The sequence below is a fragment of the Astatotilapia calliptera genome, chromosome 8 (genome assembly GCF_964374335.1).
Source record: "Astatotilapia calliptera chromosome 8, fAstCal68.1, whole genome shotgun sequence".
NCBI lineage: Eukaryota > Metazoa > Chordata > Actinopteri > Cichliformes > Cichlidae > Astatotilapia > Astatotilapia calliptera.
In genome coordinates this window covers 21,804,280-21,823,431 of record NC_137429.1, presented here as the reverse complement: position 1 = coordinate 21,823,431, position 19,152 = coordinate 21,804,280, and the positions used below count along the sequence as shown (strand labels likewise).

Sequence of the window (19,152 nt, the reverse complement as noted above, 5' to 3'; positions counted from 1 at the left end):
TGATTAACGATTTGCTCTGCACTAATCTCTTATTTGCCACAGTGCTGCATTTTACTGTTATATTTTATGCTTTTATTTATATTATAATTTTCCTTACAGTTTTTGAATCACCATTTTATCGTTAGCGTCATCATCTGTTATGTCTCTGATTGGAGTTGGTGGCACTTCGTTTCAGCCGGAAGAAGAGTCATGTGACGAGTCACAGATCCGGAAGCAGAAAGACCGATGTGCAAAAAAGGGATTTCCGGTATTTGCTGGCCTGAGCTGTGAAATACTTGTTGAACATATTTCCCGTGAATGATATCAGTTCCATTTTAAGCCAGAGAGAAAAAAATTTTTTGGCAAAGCTACTTTTATATATCCTTTATTTTTGGATGTAAAATTCACACTGACATTAAAACTTTATTTTTCAAGATAGATAAGGCCAATAGGGCAGCAGATATTTTAGAAGCATTTCACAGACTAGGATTTTCATTAGGATAGACAGGATTAGTCCATCCTGAGCTGTCTCCATAGGTGAGATGTTTGTTTTTTGTTTTGTTTTTTACAGGAACTTTATTGAACAAACAATGAGTATAAAACATATAAACAGATGAAATATACAAAAGAATAGAACATGAATACAAATAACCAGGGGTAAAAATAATAATGATTATATAAATACACCCCAAAATCCACATATATGTATTGTTTTGAGAGCCTTTTTGTTGGTGGAATCCGATATTGATTTTATGTACACATATATTTTACGTCATAGCATGACGCTCAACGCATGCGCCCTGGTGTTTTTTGGGGTCCACGTGTGAAGAATGGCAGAGAAAGCTTTACTGGACCGATCGCAGGTAAAAGTTTGATTGATTTGTGATTTCAGATTTGTTTGAATTAGTCGTTTTTAGAATGTTTGGGTTACGCTGCTTGTTAATAAAGTTTGTTACCACGTATCTAATGAGCCAGCTGGTTCCAACTAGCTTCTTCAACATGCTAACACGTTTGGCGTTAGCAAATGCTAACTTTTAGCTCAGGTATTAAGCTGCCTCATTTGTATTGTGGTGTCTTAACTTAATGTGTCTGACAGGTAAAGAAGGCCGTCCAGGCCCTGCAGGCCTTCCTAAAAAACAAAGCTAGTGGTGAAGCCCCGTTTCTGGATGAGACTCAGCATATCAGCCTGCTCTTCACCCTGTGGAAGATACCCAAAGAAGCGCAGACCATACGCATGTGAGCAGCCCAGGCGACTGAATTTTAGTTCCTCCGTCGCAGCAAATGTTTTCCAAATTTAAAGTAATTCGTTGATAATGGCATTCCCCCAGAGTCATTGTGTTTCTTTTGTTTTCTTTTTGTTATCCGCAGTCCCTTGCCCCATGGCCAGCGGTCAGACACAGAAGAGATTTGCCTCTTCACCAGAGATGAGCCCAACATGACCTCAGAGCAGACCCAGAGGTTTTATAAGAAGCTTCTGCAGGAGAGAGGTGTCAAAGGCATATCAGAGGTACGCTGTTCTAAACTGATGTTGGTCCAGGTTCAGCATTGCAAGCAACCAATCATATTGGTGTGAGGTCATAGTAGCATATGGAAAAGCCATCACATCACACCACTCACCTAACACAATAACCATAACTATAGTCCCACAACCCTAATCCTAACCATGATCATGTTCCCACCCTCATTGAAATCTGGCAAAGAGGAGTCAAGTCCACTTAAGCTGCTCAGAGTAGGTATAAAGGAAGAAGGGCTTAACTGCCACCTTTTTGGGAATTTTTCCTAAGTAGACATGGGCAAGGTTTTTTGTTTTTTTTGCTATCCTGAGTGTACATTTTTCTGCTTTAAACCGTCTTGTCAGTGGTAAGAAACATTCAGGGATGTGTTTGCCTGTGGCAGATCATACCGTATAAGGTCCTGAAGACGGAGTACAAACCATACGAAGCCAAGCGCCGCCTGCTGGGAAACTTTGACCTGTTCATTTCTGATGACCGCATCCGCCGACTGCTGCCATCGCACCTCGGGAAACATTTCTACAAAAGTAAAAAGTGAGAGCGCTTTTCAGTTTGTCCTGTTTAGTGTGTGTGTTAGAAAAATAAGAACTACGGTTTGACTGTAAACTATACTATATATACAAGGTTTTTTACTTCATGGGTTTATGCCAGGTCATGACATCACCCCCAAACGCAGCAGCAGACTGGCAAACCGCGGCCTCACCCCCAAACACTGTGGCAGATTGCAGTATAACCCCCAAACGCCACGGCAGACCTTGGCAATTTGCGGCATCACTGTCAAACGCAGTGGCAGGTCGTGGCAAGTTACGGCATCACTCCCAAACACTGTGGCAGATTGCAGCATCCCTCTCAAATGCAGTGGCAAGTCCCAGTCTCACCCCTGAACGCGACATCACTCCCAAACGCCGCGGCAGGTCGTAGCCAGTCGCACCATTGCACCCAAACACCGCAGCAAGTCGTGGTAAGCTGCAGCATCACTCCCAAACACTGTGGCAGATTGCAGCATCCCTCTCAAATGCAGTGGCAAGTCCCAGTCTCACCCCTGAACGCGACATCACTCCCAAACGCCGCGGCAGGTCGTAGCCAGTCGCACCATTGCACCCAAACACAGCAGCAAGTCGTGGTAAGCTGCAGCATCACTCCCAAATGCCGCGGCAGGTCGTAGCAAGTCGCGGCATCGCACCCAAACATTCTGGCAGACTGGCCAGTCGTGGCATCGTACCCAAACGCCACGGCCGGCCGTGGCAAGTCGTGGGCTCACCTCCACTCTTTGCTGTGCCATCCTGGCATGCAGTCGAGTCTTGGAGCAACAAACACCTATTGGGGAGGAAAAAGACAGTGGAAGATGGGAGATAAACTTGCGTCTGTGCGAACACTGTAACATTAAACTCTAATTCCAAATCAGCCAACAGACAGAAACGCCCTCCATATGTCTTTTCTCATTTCGAGATGATAGACCAGTGTAAAAGTGCCCCAATACAAACAGATTGACCAATCATGTTACTTGCCTCTCTTTTCGCGTCGGCTTCCTCAGAAACTCACTGCAGGTGATTCTCCGAGCCCTTGGCAATGCAGCTGCTCGTGCTTCTGTATGAGGATGAATGCAAGAAATTGGATTTGAAAATATAGCATTGAGCCACAGAAGCCACTAAGAAGCGTGGAGGGAGAACATGCCAAAGCAATACAAACTATCACATTAAAAAAAATTCAGCAGCAGAGGAGAAAAGAGCAAACCCAGGTATCCAAAGAAGATAAGAGCTTAATGTCATTTGAAACATTATTGAAAGCAAAGCCCCTTATTCCCACAATTTTTCACCCCCACTTGTGTTCTCTGAACGTTTCTCTGTTTTGGATACTTTGCTGCAAATGACTTTAAGGTGTCGTGTAGCTGCGACGGTTCTATTCTTACCCTTTTGCTTTCTTTTCCAGAGAGCCGCTGTGCGTGAACCTGCAGAGCAAGCATCTGGCCAGAGACATCGAGAGAGTCATCCAGGGGACCAGCCTGAAGGTTACCAACAAGGGCTGCTGCTGGTGAGATTTATTCACGTGTCCCTGGTTTCAGCTTTTTGTGCAGAAATTCCCCTTTATTAAAAACTCTTCGGTAGCAGATGATCTTAACTGCACCTCAGTACAACCTTGTCGATTCTCTGTAATCGATACGGGTCAGACTGGTGCTATAGAAACTCAAAGTAAATCCAGATGGACCTCCTCTTTCTGTGGAGCCTGTCTCTACAACTTTGATACACAATGTTTAGCATCTTACTCGGTTAAAAAATAAGAAACAGTCACATTGGTGCTTCATATACTGCTGCTGTGATCTGTGTGTTTGGTAACACTGTGTTTTCGTGCACTCTGCCTGTGTTGCAGTATGGCACGTGTTGCCCACTCGGGCATGACTGCAGACGAGGTGACGGAAAACATCGAGGCTGCCGTGCAAACAGTGGTCACCAAACTGCGCATGGTGAGAACTTTTTGTTTTACATTTGGTTGTTAGATTTTAGACTTATCACACCCCGACTGAGCTGATCTATGCCAGCTCTCAATAATATTCCTGATATTGAGATGGTAATTGTTATTCTCTCACTGATAGGAAAAGTAGCTGTGTAGAAATGTGCAAATCACAGTAGTTTGAAGCCGCAGTAGTTTTAGAAGGCTTTGTAGTTGCATCAAAGTGATGGCAACATAAATCCCCAGTAAGGCTCTGCCTCTTTAGCGTGGGAGGGAAGTCCCCACAACTGGTTCCAGCACCAGTCTACTGGTGAGAAAAACAAAAATCCAGCGTCTCGGTGCAGAAATGAAGAGTTTTGAGTCGTACGTGTCATAATAGCATGTAGATAACAGCTGATTTGTTTCATTGGCTTCAGCAGTTTTTATTTTGCCTGTGATTAAACGTGATGGATGATGCGTTCAGTGGGATCGGGTCTTTCGTGCAGTCAGTTGTTAATTGATTGTTTCGTGTATGGAAGAAAACGCACCTCTCGGTATCAAACGGCACAATTTTTGTGCAGCAAAATGGGCACTGATCAGCGTTAGGGTTGGGCAATGTGAGGAAAATCTAATATTCCGATTATTTTGTGGCTATGTTGCAATACGCGATAAAATATCACAATATGTCCTGAGCCTCAGTGTCCCCAGCACCGGGGACAAAGGGAGTGAGCTGCAGTTTAAGCCTAAGTGAAGTCAGCGTGTGTGGATCCACAGAAACATCCGAATCTCAGCTAAAAGCTCAAATAAACCATTTCAACAACCATCGAACAGCGAAAACGGCAAACTATTAAAAACGCAGTTACGCAATGTCGTGAAATGTGCCTAAACACAAACAAGGAAGCTACAAACTCACTTGACTTTACGTAACCAAGCAAACGGCACGTGTAGAGATCTCACAGATTCAGACCAAAATAACTTTATGTTTGATAAAAAATAACATGGAATTAAACTTACCGTGCTGTTTTTCTCTCGCCGATCGTAGTCGTAGGTCGGGTCACAGCTGGTTTATTTGAAGTTTTCTTTGGTGTGCGGGGAGACGTTCACACGTGGAGTTTAAAACATTTTTCATTTTGCAGTGGATCACTTTTCAGCTGGTGGAATAACTTTGTGGTTCTTCGACCTTTTCCGGCAATAGTTTAACGGCATGATTTGCAAATTACCGCATTTTGTTTAACGTCCTCCTCGTGAAATCCAAGTCTGAATCGCCTGCCGTCGCCATATTTCTCCTTTCTGATGGTGTATAAACGCGCATGCTCAGTGCAGTGTGCCGGGTAGAAAACTTTCCGGTTGGGAGGGGGGATTAATGATGCATTTGCAGCTTGTGGGAGAAAAAAAACTCAGTGAATTATGTGCAGACAGCTTAATATTTCCATGGCAACCTATACTCGATGGTTACGATAAAGCTATTTTAACCATGGTACGTGGACAAACTTACGATACATCGAGTATATCGTCCAACACTATTTAGAGTTTGCAATTTCAGTTTGGAATTCAAAAAGTTGCACAGCGTTCTTTTATGTATCGATGCAAGTTTTTCTTGCCGTGTCTGATTTGATCGCTGTTTTACAGAAAGGACCAGTGATTAAACTCATCCACATTAAGAGTCAAACGTCGGTGGCTCTGCCTGTCTACACCTCAGACTTGGGCCATCTCTCTGTCCTGGAGTCTAAACAAGCTCAGACGCCTAAAGACAAGGTGAGTACAAGTTAGCACTCAAAATGTATTATTATTTTTTTTGTATAAGCTGCATTTGTTGAAACATTCGGAAAAGTAACAAGTTTGTGTGCATTTCAGGAATCTGCATCCACAAAGAAAAATAAGACGGAGGACAAAGAGCAAGCAGATGCTACTGCAGAGGGCAAGAGGAAGGTGAAGAAGGTGAAGAAAAATAAAGCAGCAGCTGAAGACGAGGAAGAAATCCCACAGCTGGTTCCCATAGAAACCCCTGTCAAAAAGCCTAAACTGGAGGTCAGTACTTTTCACAGCTGTTTGAGTTGAAGGGAACCTCAGCAGATGATTCAGGTTTTGTTTTTCTTTGGCATCGTTAACGTTTCCTCTGTTTTTTGTAGAAGGCGTCCAAAAAGAAGAAGCTGGAGAAAGCCCCCAAACCCGCAGCGCTGAAGAAAGGAACAAAAGCTCAGAGCAAACTGATCAAGAAGACCGACTCCAAAGTAAAAAGAAAAGTACCTAAAGTGAAATGATCGTTAACGTGGACATTGAATTATTTTTTTTTTCTCTGTTCTTCTTTTTCCCTCTAGTTTTGTTGTATTCTGTGAATGTAATGTCACTGTTTGATGACAGAGACAAAACTACTCATGTGTTTGATTCAAGCCCATCTTGTGCTGAGTCATCATACAGTGTCAGTGCCTTGGACTCGACCTAATCAAGCAGCTAACGTGTGAAAGATTCTCTCCCAGTTTTCATATACAGTGTTGGGGTTACGTGCTGTTGTAATAAAACCTGAACGCTGAAATATTTTGTCATTAAATGTGTTTGAAACTGGAGGAGTTGCAGCGGAGGCTGGAGCCTATCCCAGCTACAATAGGGCGGAGGCGGGGTACGTCCTGGACCAGTCACCGCCTGATGCAGGGCTAAAGTGTGGTGCATTAGTTTTCATGTGTACTGTTGTCAATGCACCTAATGGTTTTTATGCAATTTATTGCAAAAAAATGTGCAATTCTTTTACGTTTTGTGGGTGAAAACATTACACAAGCTCAAATACAATACACATGGTATTACAGGGTTAAGGGCTGTAGTTGGTTAATATGATTACTTGTTGCCACTGACAAATGGAAATGCATTCAAATTATATTTATATGATTAATATGGGATTATAAAATTCAGCTTCAATTGGAGATGTTAAAAGTTTGTTGTTGAAGGCTTACAGCCATTTTCTGCTAAGATTCAAGTGTTCAATTACAGACACTTCACTAGTAACAGTGTTTGAGTAGTTTGGCTGGTGGGAAATGTTGATGAGTGTATAATTTTGACAACGATCCAAAATGTGCTGAAAAAGGCACTCGGTGAGTTTTTGAAAATTGTGGGGGGAATATTGTGCAGCAGGTGAGTCAATCTATTGGTGCATTTTACTTGTTGAACGTGACGCTAATGGCAGTAACCTCACAAACGAGAAACCCCGCTGCTCCGTGATGTCAGCAGATTCAATGCCCTCAAAGGATTCATGACAAGTTAAAATGAAGATTTTATGTACAGTGATGCTAATTTGCCCAATTACAATGACTTCCTGAAAGTAGAGGAGTGTGCACACAAAAATGGATTAATTCCTCCACTATAAAAAAACATTGTTGCTCAACCTATCAAACCCGAGTCTCCATTTAAAAGCTATAATAAGGCAGCAATGTGAATAAAACACTTGAATTTAACTGTTTGCCAACCTCATATTCAGAATGTTTTTGCTATCACGTGCAGGCACAGCCTTGCTTATTGTAAATGAATCACAGTTCTTTATTATGACATTCATTAGTTCTGAAAGGTGGATTTTTTTTCAATTTCTCTAATATTTGGAAACTTGCAAAGATGCATAAAGTAATCGAGCAGTGGATGAAGCCTGATGTGTAATCCTGTGAACAATTTAGAGAAGATAATGAGATGCTGCTTTTTTAGGCCTGGAAAGATGAGTATTTTCAGCTACTCCTGTTATTTACAGCTGCACTTGTTGGTCAAATGGCAGCAAAATAATTGTGAATAGGCAACTACACTGCTAAACTGCACTCTGTTTGGGAACCTCTGGGACATGATTTATCAGTGCATCTATGCCACAAATTACACAGACTGTCCAAGGAGCTCACTCAGGTCTCAGAGGAGACCGGAACACCATCCACCTTACATCAAGGAGGATTAGCTCGTACATCAGCAAGGAATAATCATGTGGCTTACATGGTTGAGGATTTATACAGACTATCTATCTATCTATCTATATGTATGAACAGTTGTTTGCTCTAACATGTATTAGCCTTGTTTGCTTGTGCTGGATATGGCTCTGTGCTTGCAAAGCCATCCAGCTGTATCAGATGACATCCCCATTGTTAATGGGAATAATACCTATAATACCTAGCCTGTGCAGCAGCTGTCAGCAAGTAATAGTGCGTTGTGTGTGTGTGAGAGAGAGAGGGTGGAGTATATCCAATATATGAAACTCTGCATTTCTTTGCAACATAATAATGTCAGAAACTGCAAGCATGCACAACATTCTACACACCATCTGATTCTTGTGACAATAAGCAGTTTTGGGTTGTTTTTTCCCTGCTTTCGAATAGACAGCCTTTGTTTTGGAAGTGTACTGTAACAAGATCGTCCTGACAGCAAGCTAATGAGAGGTGATGACATTGTTGTCATCAGGTGGGCTGCGACTGTCTGTCCTCACTCAGCTGTGTGGGTGTGGTGGCCCATCTGGAATTACAGCGTGTTCACGGGTTACTGAGCAGCAGATTAAGAGATGCATCAGGCAGTCACACACTTGGTCATCGTGCAGATGATACAACTCTTTCATGTGACTTTTGGGAGGTGCTGCATTCTTGACAGATGTCTGCATGGACTGAGAGAATGAACAGAACGGCTCGGGACTGATTTAAAGAAGACAATCGGTGTCCTGTTGAGGTCCACTTGCTATCATCTCCCTTCTCTGTACATCAAAGGTACAAGGCTTTGTTTCAACTATGGAAACTTCTTTTTCGGGTGACTTTGGGAGCCAGCGGTTGTACCCAGACACACAGCCAGCAGCTGCTGAAGGCCCGGGCCGTGCTTACCTCCACAAACCTATCATCGTGATTGTGATGGGATCTCTGATGTCTGTAGCAGGCGCAGTACTTTTACTGCTCCAGTACTCAGGGGTGACTGAAGCGTCCCGCTCTGTAGCCTCGGCCTGCCTGTCTTTAGGGCTGATGTTTGTGGCGATGGGGCTGGTGTGGGTCCCCATTCTGAAAGAGAAGGAAAGGCGGAAACGGATCAGCCAGGGGGCTTGAGCAGAAGATGGAAAAGACTTGATGATGTCAAAGATAAAATGCTATTAAATGCTCTTTATAGTGCTCTGACACATCCAGTACAGTCAAGCTGGTGTGGCTCTTGCTGATAATGGCCTGAGTACACTGTACTTTGACCGTGTCACAGCAGGTTGTTTTATGTTTCTCTCAGCGAGGATCAGACTTGATTGTCTTTGCTTTTACACCGGCTGCTAAAGTTTGTCGCTTTGGATTTTCTTCCACGTCTGGATAAACTCTTTGGATAAGTTATCATGTCAACACCTGTACAGGTGGAGCCCATCATGGAGAAGAGGTACGGAGGAGTTGGCCGCTGCAAGTGCTCATTTTGGTTCGCAGTGGCCCACGACATACTCGGTGTCTTGATTATAATGATTGGGGTGTTTGGAGGACTGGTTATCCACGATCTGTTTGTCTACGGCGGGGCCATTATCCTCTTCCTCAGCCTGATCTGGTGGGTGTTCTGGTACACGGGGAACATCGACGTGCCGCCGGAGGAGCTGGAGGACGACGTGGGCTTGACGAAGCAGAAGAACCGTGGACTGAGCCGGGCGGTGAGGCGCTTGTCTGATCGCCTCGCCAGCGGGATCAGGAACTCCTTCAGAAAGAGCGGCAGGCTGGTTAGACAGGGCCCCCCGGCCGACAACGGAGTTGTAAACGCCGGTGCAGATGTGTCGCTCTCTACAATCTACGACGGCACCCTGGCTTCTACTTCAAACGAATTTGTGAGAGAGACACTGTCAGTGTGAGCTGCTCCACGGCAGAACACAGAGACACGGACTGCGATCATTATATTTGCCTTTTGTTGAAAAGGATTTTGTGTTTGCTCTACCAACATGCACAACTAATGATTAGGTAACAATGAAGTGCTGCCCTGACAAGAGCCACATGATTGTACCTTGCTGATAAGATGCAAACTTTGCACACTATAACAGTGTTTTTACATGACACCGATTAAGAGACAACAGCCTCCTCACTTATCACTATTTCTGATATTATTCGCGTCACAGATTTTGACTGTAAATAGAAAATGAAAAGGTATATTGATAAATGTGTTACGGACAGCCTTTTATTGTAAAAGAACGGCAGTAGAAGTGTGCTAAACACGATCAGAGGAATGATGTGTGGTTTTTATGGTTTTTGTAACAAGTTAAATTTATAACATTTACTCAAATTAATATTTTATGTTAAAAAAGCTTCAATGTCGTCACCCAAAATAAACACATTGTAGTTTTGATGACACAGGAAAGTTCCATGCTTGTTTATGCGTCATGAAAGTGATAAGTCAAGCTAAGTTTAGATCATTCAGCTATTTGCTACCAGCTGTCTGGTTTCAGGTCCCCCTGTGTGCTTATATGTGTTGCAACAATCAATGGCCCTACATGGTAAATAAAATCTATCACAGATTGGCTTCAAACTAAGAACTTAGACCTTTTATAGAGGCACAGACAATAAATCAATAAACCATGTGACGGGATGACCCTAAGAAAGCGATTCAGCCCAGAGTGTGGTTCAACTGAAGCCTTGCAGTTATGAAGGTACACAAATTCTTTAACATTGTGCAGGTCTGACCTTCTGTCAAAGAAGGTTTTGTTACAAATATAAGACGACTTATTATGACTTTCCACATTTTTTTTCGTATGTTACAGTTACAGTAGTACAGACGTGGACAAAATTGTTGGTACCCTTCGGTCAATGAAAGAAAAACTCACAATGGTCACAGAAATAACTTTAATCTGACTAAAGTAATAATAAATAAAAATTCTATAAATCTTAACCAGTGAAAGTCAGACATTGCTTTTTCAACCATGCTTCAACTGAATTATTTAAAAAAATAAATGCATGAAACAGGCCTGGACAAAAATGATGTTACCCACAACTTTTATATATTTTGTTGCACAACCTTTTGAGCCAATCACTGCAACCAAACGAATCCTGTAACTGTCAGTGAGACTTCTGCAACTCTCAGCAGGTATTTTGGCCCACTCCTCATGAGCAAACTGCTCCAGTTGTTTAGGTTTGAAGGGCACCTTTTCCAGACTGCATGTTTCAGCTCCTTCCAAAGATGCGCAACAGGATTGAGGTCAGGGATCATAGAAGGCCACTTTAAAATAGTCCAATGTTTTCCTCTTAGCCATTCTTGGGTGTTTTTAGCTGCTTGTTTTGGGTCATTGTCCTGTTGTAAGACCCATGACCTGCAACTGAGACCAAGCTTTCTGACACTGGCCAGCAAATTTCTCTCTAGAATCCTTTGATAATCTTGAGATTTCATTGTACCCCGCACAGATTCAAGACACCCTGTGCTGCAAAGCAGCCCCAGAACATAACCGAGCCTCCTCCATGTTTCACATTTGGGACAGTGTTCTTTTCTTGATATGCTTCATTTTTCCGTCAGTGAATATAGAGCTGATGTGCCTTGGCAAAAAGTTCAATTTTTGTCTCATCTGTCCACAGGACATTCTCCCAGAAGCTCTGTGGCTTGTCAACTGTAGTTTGGCATATTCCAGTCTGGCTTTTTTATGATTTGTTTTCAACAATGGTGTCCTCCTCGGTCGTCTCCCATGTAGCCTACTTTGGCTCAAACAACAACAGATGGTGTGAACTAACACTGATGTTCGTTGAGCATGAAGTTCAGCTTTGATCTCTTTAGAAGTCTTTCTGGGCTCTTTTGTTACCATTCGGATTATCCGTCTCTTTGATCTGTCATCAATTTTCCTCCTGCAGATCTTAAATTTCTGAATGACATGTGCAACTGTAGTCACAGGAACATCTAGCTGCTTGGATGATTTATGATTTTGATTTTATGATTTTCTTTCTAATCACCTGAGACAACTCTTTCCTTTGCTTCCTCTGGTCCATGTTAAGTGTGGTACACACCATGTCACCAAACAACACAGTGACTATCTGGAGTCCTATATATAGGCCCACTGACTGATTACAAGATTTTAGACACCTGTGATGCTGATTACTGGACACATTATTTTCATTCTTTTCTAGGGGTACCATCATTTGTGTCCAGGCCTGTTTCATGCATTTATTTTTTTAAATAATTCAGTTGAAGCATGGTTGAAAAGCAATGTCTGACTTTTACTGGTTAAGATTTATAGAATTTTTATTTATTATTACTTTAGTCAGATTAAAGTTATTTCTGTGACCATTGTGAGTTTTTCTTTCATTTACCGAAGGGTACCAACAATTTTGTAAACGTCTGCAGATGCTTACATTAAACATACCCAAAGTTTGAAAAAGGTTGCTGAGCATACGGACAAGTTATCACTATGAGCAAAAGAAAAGGTGCTCTGAATGCTCGATATCAGGTGTGTTTCTTTCTTTTCTTTCTACTACTGGCTAAAAACATCTTTAATATGGTCATTTGAGTAATGGCTGTGAGGACAAACCTGCTGTTTAGAACTTTTTTTTATTTGGACGAGCCAATCAGAAGAAAGAAGACTTAAAGGGAGGGAGCTAAAACAGCTTCTTTTAGAGGATGGTGTGAAGAGCTGCACTAAGGCTCAGTATAAGACAAAGAAGATGTTTTTTTCTTTTAACTGTGAAAAAAAAATACTGAGTTGGACATGAGCGTAGGTTTCCAGTAACTTTTTACATTGCCAATATCTTATTTTGTAAGCGATTCTACTTGAGTTTTGTTAGCTCGAAGATCTACTTCAGACATGACTGAAGATTTACCTCTTCTTGGATAAAAAACAAAGCCCAGAGTAAATGACTGGGCTGGAGAGCTGTTAAATGCCACCAACACCTCCTCCTTTATCCAAAAAACCTACAGCGATCACCTCCCAGTGTTTCGACTCCCAGTTATCTTTTGGTCCAGGACCAGCTGTGAGCTCATAAACTCTGTTCAAAGTATGAATTTCAGGGTGCTAAACTCTGAACCACCCATGTTAAATCAAATAATAATAATAATACTGATATCATGTTAATCATACACAAGTAGTAATACCATAAATTAGTATGTTGGTGCTCGTTTTGCCACGTTATTGTCCCAGAATCTCTGTCCACCTGCCTAAACACATACCCTGATTTGCTATAAAACATATAATAGGCACAGTCAAAGATAAATGCAGTTATGGAGTCTTCTGAGTCATAGAACCATGAAAGTCTATCATTGTGAACCTTTGTTGCAGGCTGAATGTCAAACATGCAAGAGTAGTTTTTTTATGACAGCTGAAGTTGATCATTACATCAGGTCCTTCAGACTTTTTAGCCGTGCATACATAAAATCTGTAAATTCTTTCACATGACTCGTGTTCACAAGACTGCATACAGCATTTGCTCCACCTGACACTGCATGGCCTGCAATAAGTGGCTATGTGGAATTTTCATCTCTCCTCAGTGCTGTCCTCAGGTAAGTCTCATATTCAATCATCAGTTTTGCTTGATACTTTTTAGATGCCAGTTTACATAGCAGTTTAACTGTTTATTCATTCTACAAACACCTGGGTATTTACAGTATGTGCTTAGTTGATGTCAGCTGATACAAATGCAGCAGTTTAAACTAGAAACAAGGTTACTGTTAACCTTGCAAAGTAGAGCACCACAGGATGTGGTGATCGAATGTACTTTATTAAAGTGCATTATTAATGTACTCTTACTTTATTCAAGTATTTCTATGTTTTCGTGTTTTCTCCTACTGCTGTTAGTACACTCAAAAAAATCTGTTGTTGGATGAACACAATTTAATCATGGCACCCTTTTTGCACACAATTTAACCAAGTACAATAAACCATTTTCTTTTGCTTATACCCCACTGCATTACGGGTATAGATATTGTTCTTTGGACTCCATACCACTTATTTTAAAGCTTTAGTTGGTTATTCTTGTCGTAAGAGATCTATTTTACAGTCATGTGAAAAAGAAAGTTTTATGTGCGCCCAATGATTCGATAACTTGTAGAACCAGTTTTATCAGCAACTGTTTTCTGTATTGCTTTATGAGGCTGTCACACTGGAGGAGTTTTCATTAATGCACGGCACTCTTAAGGTGGCACCTGTAACGGAGCGGAAAGGCTGATTTTATTTCCACGTTGTTTTTGTGTTTTTAAAAGGAAGGAGACCTTCCTAAAAACGGGCAGAGCAGTGGAGCCGCCAAGGGAAACACACAATTTAAACTGTAAGATTAAAAATATAATTTATTATATTTAAATAGTTAAAAATGTAAGATAAATTAAAACAACCTTGGCCAAGGGATAACACAATAAAAAGCAATAAAACACAACGTTAAAAGTCCAGTGGCATCCGCCACGATATAAAAGTCACAAAGAACTAAAAAAGTCCAGCGAAGTGATGTAAAAGGGAAACCCAGCGGAGTCCTCGCCTTCCTCCCCGCATTCCGCGTCCTGGTACGCTGAAGAAAGGGAGGGAGCGGCAGTCACTATTCTTGTCGGCAATTTTCATTCAATAAAAGGGGCTAAGTCTAAGACTTACCCCGGGGGGGCAGAGCTCTCAACTCCGCCCGCCGCTTCTTTAAACTGCAAGTCGGCACCAGCTGTCTCGCCGCCTCTGCTCTCCCGCAGTGCACAAGCTGGGCTCTCGTTACTACTGCCGTCCGCCTGTTCGCTCCGCGTCCCTAGTCGCTGGTGCTGTCCGTCCTCTTAACGCCCAGCTCCACCAGCCCCTTCGGCTTGCAGGCGCCGCCGCCGCCTGGCACCACTTACTCCTGGCCGTCATTCTAGCCTCTCGGTCGAACTCCTTCCTTTGGTCTGCCAGGCCCTCTTATTGGCCTCTCTGGGATCTCTCGCAGGTGTGAACAGTCTATTATCAGGTAGGGGCGGAGTCTTTCCAGGACAAGTCATCAAATAAATACCATTAAAACATGCAGTAAAACTCATAAAAATAAACCAGTGTACAATATTAAAATATTAAAAAGGTAAAACGCAGCAAAACATGCATAGTAGAAAAACTTAGATGACTTGTCCCTTTCCACCCTGTGACACACCACAGCATTTCAGGGGTGCTGAGGTCTGGACTGAAATAACTGGGTCATTGGAGCACATTCATTATTTAGTTTTCCAGCCGTTCTGTTGTAGATTTGCTGCTGTGTTTGAGATCATTGCTTTCTTGCACGAACTGATTTTGGCTGAGCTTTAGCTTGAAAACTACCCTCTGAAAACTTTTCCTTTTTCATGTGACCTTATGATCCTGCGGTGGACTAGTTTCTGCAGGCACCTTGTTGGCCAACAGCACCTGAAGCAGCCATTGTTAACACGGACCCCACCCAAACCTGAACTTGCTTCTGCTGCATGTTAACATCCTGTTAAAAGGGAGTTTTTCCTTCCCACTGTCGCCAGGTGCTTGCTCATAGGGGATACATATGACTGTTGGGATTTTCTCTGTATTATTATGGGGTCTTTACCCTACAACCATTGTTGTGATTTGGGGCTATATAATTAAAACTGAATTGAATTAGGGACATCTCTGGGGGAAAACCAGCTTGTGCACCCTTGTGGCAGGGCTGGTGTAAAACGTTTTCTACACTTTTGATTTCAGATAAAATATTTAATGCTTTTTACTTCTGTTTCAAACGCTAGAGTTATATTACAAAAGACTACAACTCCCACTTCCGCTTAGCCGTCATATGACGACTGTGTGTTTTGTCATGTGACCCTGGCGCTGCTATGTCAGTCCTCCGTTTCCCTTTTTCGCAGTGTCGCAGGCAGCAAACCGAAAACAGTCAGTTTCTGTCCGAAACGGCCCAACACACCTTAGACCCGTCCTGTAGCTGGTTAGAAAACACACTCCGGTTCGTGCTTGTCGCACTTTACCCGTGTATTTGGCTGTGTGCAACTCCTACATGTCAGAGTGGTAGACTCACAGCTCTGCAGCTTACCGGCAGGCCTCGCTGTTCACCGACTAAGCATCAGTCCTCACGCCGCCCTTGGGTGGGTCCGGCTCGGCCAAAGAGACAGCATGGTCCCGGTGCATCGCTAGCCTCTTGTGATTAAAGGCGACATCAAGGGATGAATGGTATCAGTGGGGAAGTGTTTAGCTTGGATGCTACTGGAGTCTGTTTATAAGGATGAACGGTAAGATTTGCTGTTTCACTGCTTTCTGTTTCTTACCCATAAAATCACAACATGTCAAATCACGCCTGCAGGAGATTGCTCAGAAACTTGGCGAGACTTTCTAAGTTTCATTTGGGGGCCTTTTAGTTGGTTTCCATAATGTCTGATATTGTTCGACACATGGCTTTCCCCCCTTTTTGCTAGCTTTGTTGAAACGATAGATCGAGGTCAAGAATGCTCCAGGAAAACGAAGCAGTTCCGCACAATGTAAGTGGGGTTTCTCAGGAATGAAAGTGTTAAAACGGTCTTATTTTTGCAAATGTTTCCAGTGTGTAAACAACTGGAAACCCCATAATGCTTAGGCCAACTGTGACTGGAAGCTGGAAAGCACCTAATAGTTTTTATATGAGGGAAGTATGCTTGAAGTCTCTGGAAAGCCTTGAAGCTTACGGTAAGAAGTGTGTGTTTAACAAGCTCCTGGCCTAAATTCACAGGTAAACAAGCTGGTGGATGAAAGTAACTTAAGTCCCTTTGCAAACTCACAGGTGCTCCAGAGGAAACACATGACCGGGGAGCTGCTCCAGTGGGTTGGCAGCTCTTCGATGACTTAAAACCTTTGAGACAAGGAGCATCATCATTGCCATTGTGAATATGCTGTCTGGGCTGCAGGGTTAATGATTACTAATGTTGATTCGTCTGCTATTTTTTTCTGGATAATTCACTCAGCCCATAAAATGTTAATATAAAACATTGTTCCACAGTGCTTCTAGAGGTTAAAGAATCCTCACAGTACCCTGTAATATTAACGTCCATAGGCGCTTCCTGTCGCAGTTGGAGCTCAGCAGTCCTTAAACGCAGAACTTCGCAGTCAGTTTTGATTATTTATGTTGATTCCGAGCAGCCATTACTTGCCACACAACTTCATTTCCTTCTTCATTGTCATGAATAATGAATGGAGTAACGATAAATGATGGGAAATTTAATCTGTGGCAACGTCATTTTCCTCATTCCTCTTGTTTTTGTTTGTGTTACCCTCCGCAGGCACCCAGCAGACTGATACAAAGAGGCAGAACCTCCTGGAGAGGCTGCTGGATGCTGTGAAGCAGGTGAGCTACCGGTTATCTGGACGTTCTTTATGCTGGAGACGAGAAATTATCATCAGTGCTGCAGTCCACATAGACTGAGCGAGGTTTAATAATTTTAAGCCTCTGCTTTTATGGTCAGGAAATCAGCTCACATTAAATGTGTGACTAGTTGTGAGTGATCTTTTCTTTGGAACAGGCTTTTTTTAAATTCCCGGTCAACATTTTTGTGGTGACTGAATTTGTTACAGTTCCTTCTATCTCCCTTTCTATAAACACAATGGAGGAAGTAAAACCGAGTTCTGTTGACGGCCTCTGTAACCCAATATTCTGTAGAACAAAGTTAAAAACATGGGTAGAGTCCTACCTAAAAGAACACAATGACCATGAATACAAACCCCATTCCAAAAAAGCTGCGGTTGTTTGTAAAATATGAATAAAGACAGAGTCAAACCTAGGATGCTTAATTGAAAGTAGTTGAAAAACATGAAAAAATATATACCGTAATTCCCGGACTACAGAGCGCACCTGATAAAAAGCTGCATGCTCTAATTTTAGAAAGAAAATCAATTTTGTACTTGTACAGGCCGCACCCGATTTTAAGCTGTATGCGTTTCACTTGTAATATGAGATATTTACACAGAAATATTACACGTGAGGCTTTTTAATGTTTAATTTAATCCGTAAGGTAACATAAACGTTATGCTAACATACAAAAATACATACTGCAAATGCTTTTTCTCCTCGAACAGCGCTACCTTTAAGTATACATACGTATCAGTAACACACAAATTACGTTGCTTATGGTTTTTTTACGGAACAGTGCACAAACAACATTACAACATCTCTTAACAACCGGTAAAAATATATACCGAATATATACTACTTATCAATTTTATTGGTCTACTGTTACCAGGCAAAATGTTTTTGGCTGCATGAAAAAAAAAATGCATTAGCTGCACGTCAGTATAAGCCGCAGTGTTCACAGTGTGGGGAAAAAGTAGTGGCTTATGACCCGAAAACTACGGTACACGTTAGGGCTGTGCGATATGACCAAAATCTCATATCCCGATATAGGAATTTTATCGTCCTGATAACGATATAAATCACAAAAATGTAACATTTTCTGTAAATTCTGCAGCTCGTCTTGCGGGAAGTGTTTCCAGCTGCGCATCATGTAGCTGGAGTCGAGTGTTTTAACAGATGCATGAAACGATACATTTTTAGACATAAGTTGTAACGGCCGCTGTTTTCTTTGTGAGTATTTATTACACAGGGTGCTGCGGGGAAAAGCCTGTTCTAACGTTTGAGTCTAAGGTTTATTTTTTAGCACCTGGCGGCTCTTTTTTAATTCTCATCCGTAAATAAGCTGCTCTTTCACATGATTCCGTTTATTTTGAAAAGTCTCAACAGGATCTTGAGCTTTATTGTGAAAGGTTTATGTGGAACATAAACAAGCGGACACCGATGTTACCATCCTTGTTGCTAACGACAACGCATAAAAACAGGCGCTTGTCCGTCTGTAGTGTGGTTATATTAAATATAAGAGAAAGAGAGAACTTTAAGAAGTTAATATAGCCACTACAGTGACCATCAAAACGATGAAAAAATATTGCCGTAAACAGTTTATTTTGCAACACCAGGAAACAAACGATAGCGCAAAATGAAACGATAGGTGTTTTTATATCATCATCCGATATATATCGTTATATCGAACAGCCCTAGTACACGTTTTGTATTAAATGCTAGGAATCAGTTTCAAAAAGCTGGCACAGGACCAATAAAAGACTGAAAAACTCTCACAAATGTGCTCTATTTTTGTTCTGTTTTTACTCTAGTGTGACTAAAATGATCGGTGTCTTTCATAAGTGAAGATGTAGGAAGCTTCTCCACCCTGTTCATAGTTATTCCTTATTTTATTTGGTGCCACATATGGTGCCGTCCGGGCGAGGTCTTTGCCAGAGAAGGCCGTACCTGTTTGACTGACAGTGCCAGATCACGTCCTCCCTGTCTCATAACAGCAGGGCTGCACAGTGTGGTTGCATTTAAAACATGTACGTTTAGCAGCTGAAGTCCCA

The 19,152-nt window shown here is 42.1% G+C and overlaps 3 protein-coding genes and 1 non-coding gene across 6 annotated transcripts in view; all 4 read left to right on the top strand.

Annotated features, from left to right (window-relative positions):
• The first annotated feature begins 229 nt into the window (after positions 1-229).
• On the top strand, positions 230-6,450 carry rsl1d1 (ribosomal L1 domain containing 1). Of its 2 annotated transcripts, XM_026177131.2 has the most exons (10): positions 230-247; positions 758-842; positions 1,076-1,215; positions 1,348-1,486; positions 1,876-2,024; positions 3,420-3,521; positions 3,858-3,951; positions 5,547-5,672; positions 5,772-5,945; positions 6,050-6,450. In XM_026177131.2, the coding sequence occupies exons 2-10, from the start codon at positions 810-812 to the stop codon at positions 6,176-6,178; spliced, it is 1,086 nt and encodes a 361-aa protein (XP_026032916.2). In that variant the 5' UTR covers positions 230-247; positions 758-809; the 3' UTR covers positions 6,179-6,450. The 2 variants fall into 2 exon arrangements, with proteins under 2 accessions (XP_026032916.2, XP_026032915.2); XM_026177130.2 differs by lacking the exon at positions 230-247 and having other exon boundaries at positions 741-842; positions 6,047-6,450.
• LOC113028634 (small nucleolar RNA SNORA55) lies at positions 3,611-3,738 on the top strand. The gene has a single exon (XR_003273257.1). It is a non-coding gene; the product is annotated as a small nucleolar RNA SNORA55 (small nucleolar RNA).
• A 2,635-nt stretch (positions 6,451-9,085) lies between the features above and the next one.
• LOC113027884 (transmembrane protein 238-like) lies at positions 9,086-10,216 on the top strand. Its single transcript, XM_026177704.2, has one exon. It carries the CDS (start codon positions 9,229-9,231, stop codon positions 9,721-9,723), a length of 495 nt encoding a protein of 164 aa, XP_026033489.1. The 5' UTR covers positions 9,086-9,228; the 3' UTR covers positions 9,724-10,216.
• A 5,363-nt stretch (positions 10,217-15,579) lies between these two features.
• The window catches only part of snx29 (sorting nexin 29), a 141,685-nt gene continuing 138,112 nt past the window's right edge, over positions 15,580-19,152 (top strand). For both annotated transcript variants that reach the window (XM_026179080.2, XM_026179079.2), the window contains exons 1-2: positions 15,580-16,013; positions 17,034-17,098. In XM_026179080.2, coding sequence (XP_026034865.1) covers positions 16,007-16,013; positions 17,034-17,098 — 72 coding nt within the window. In that variant the 5' untranslated portion in view covers positions 15,580-16,006. The remainder of the gene's footprint in view (positions 16,014-17,033; positions 17,099-19,152) is intronic.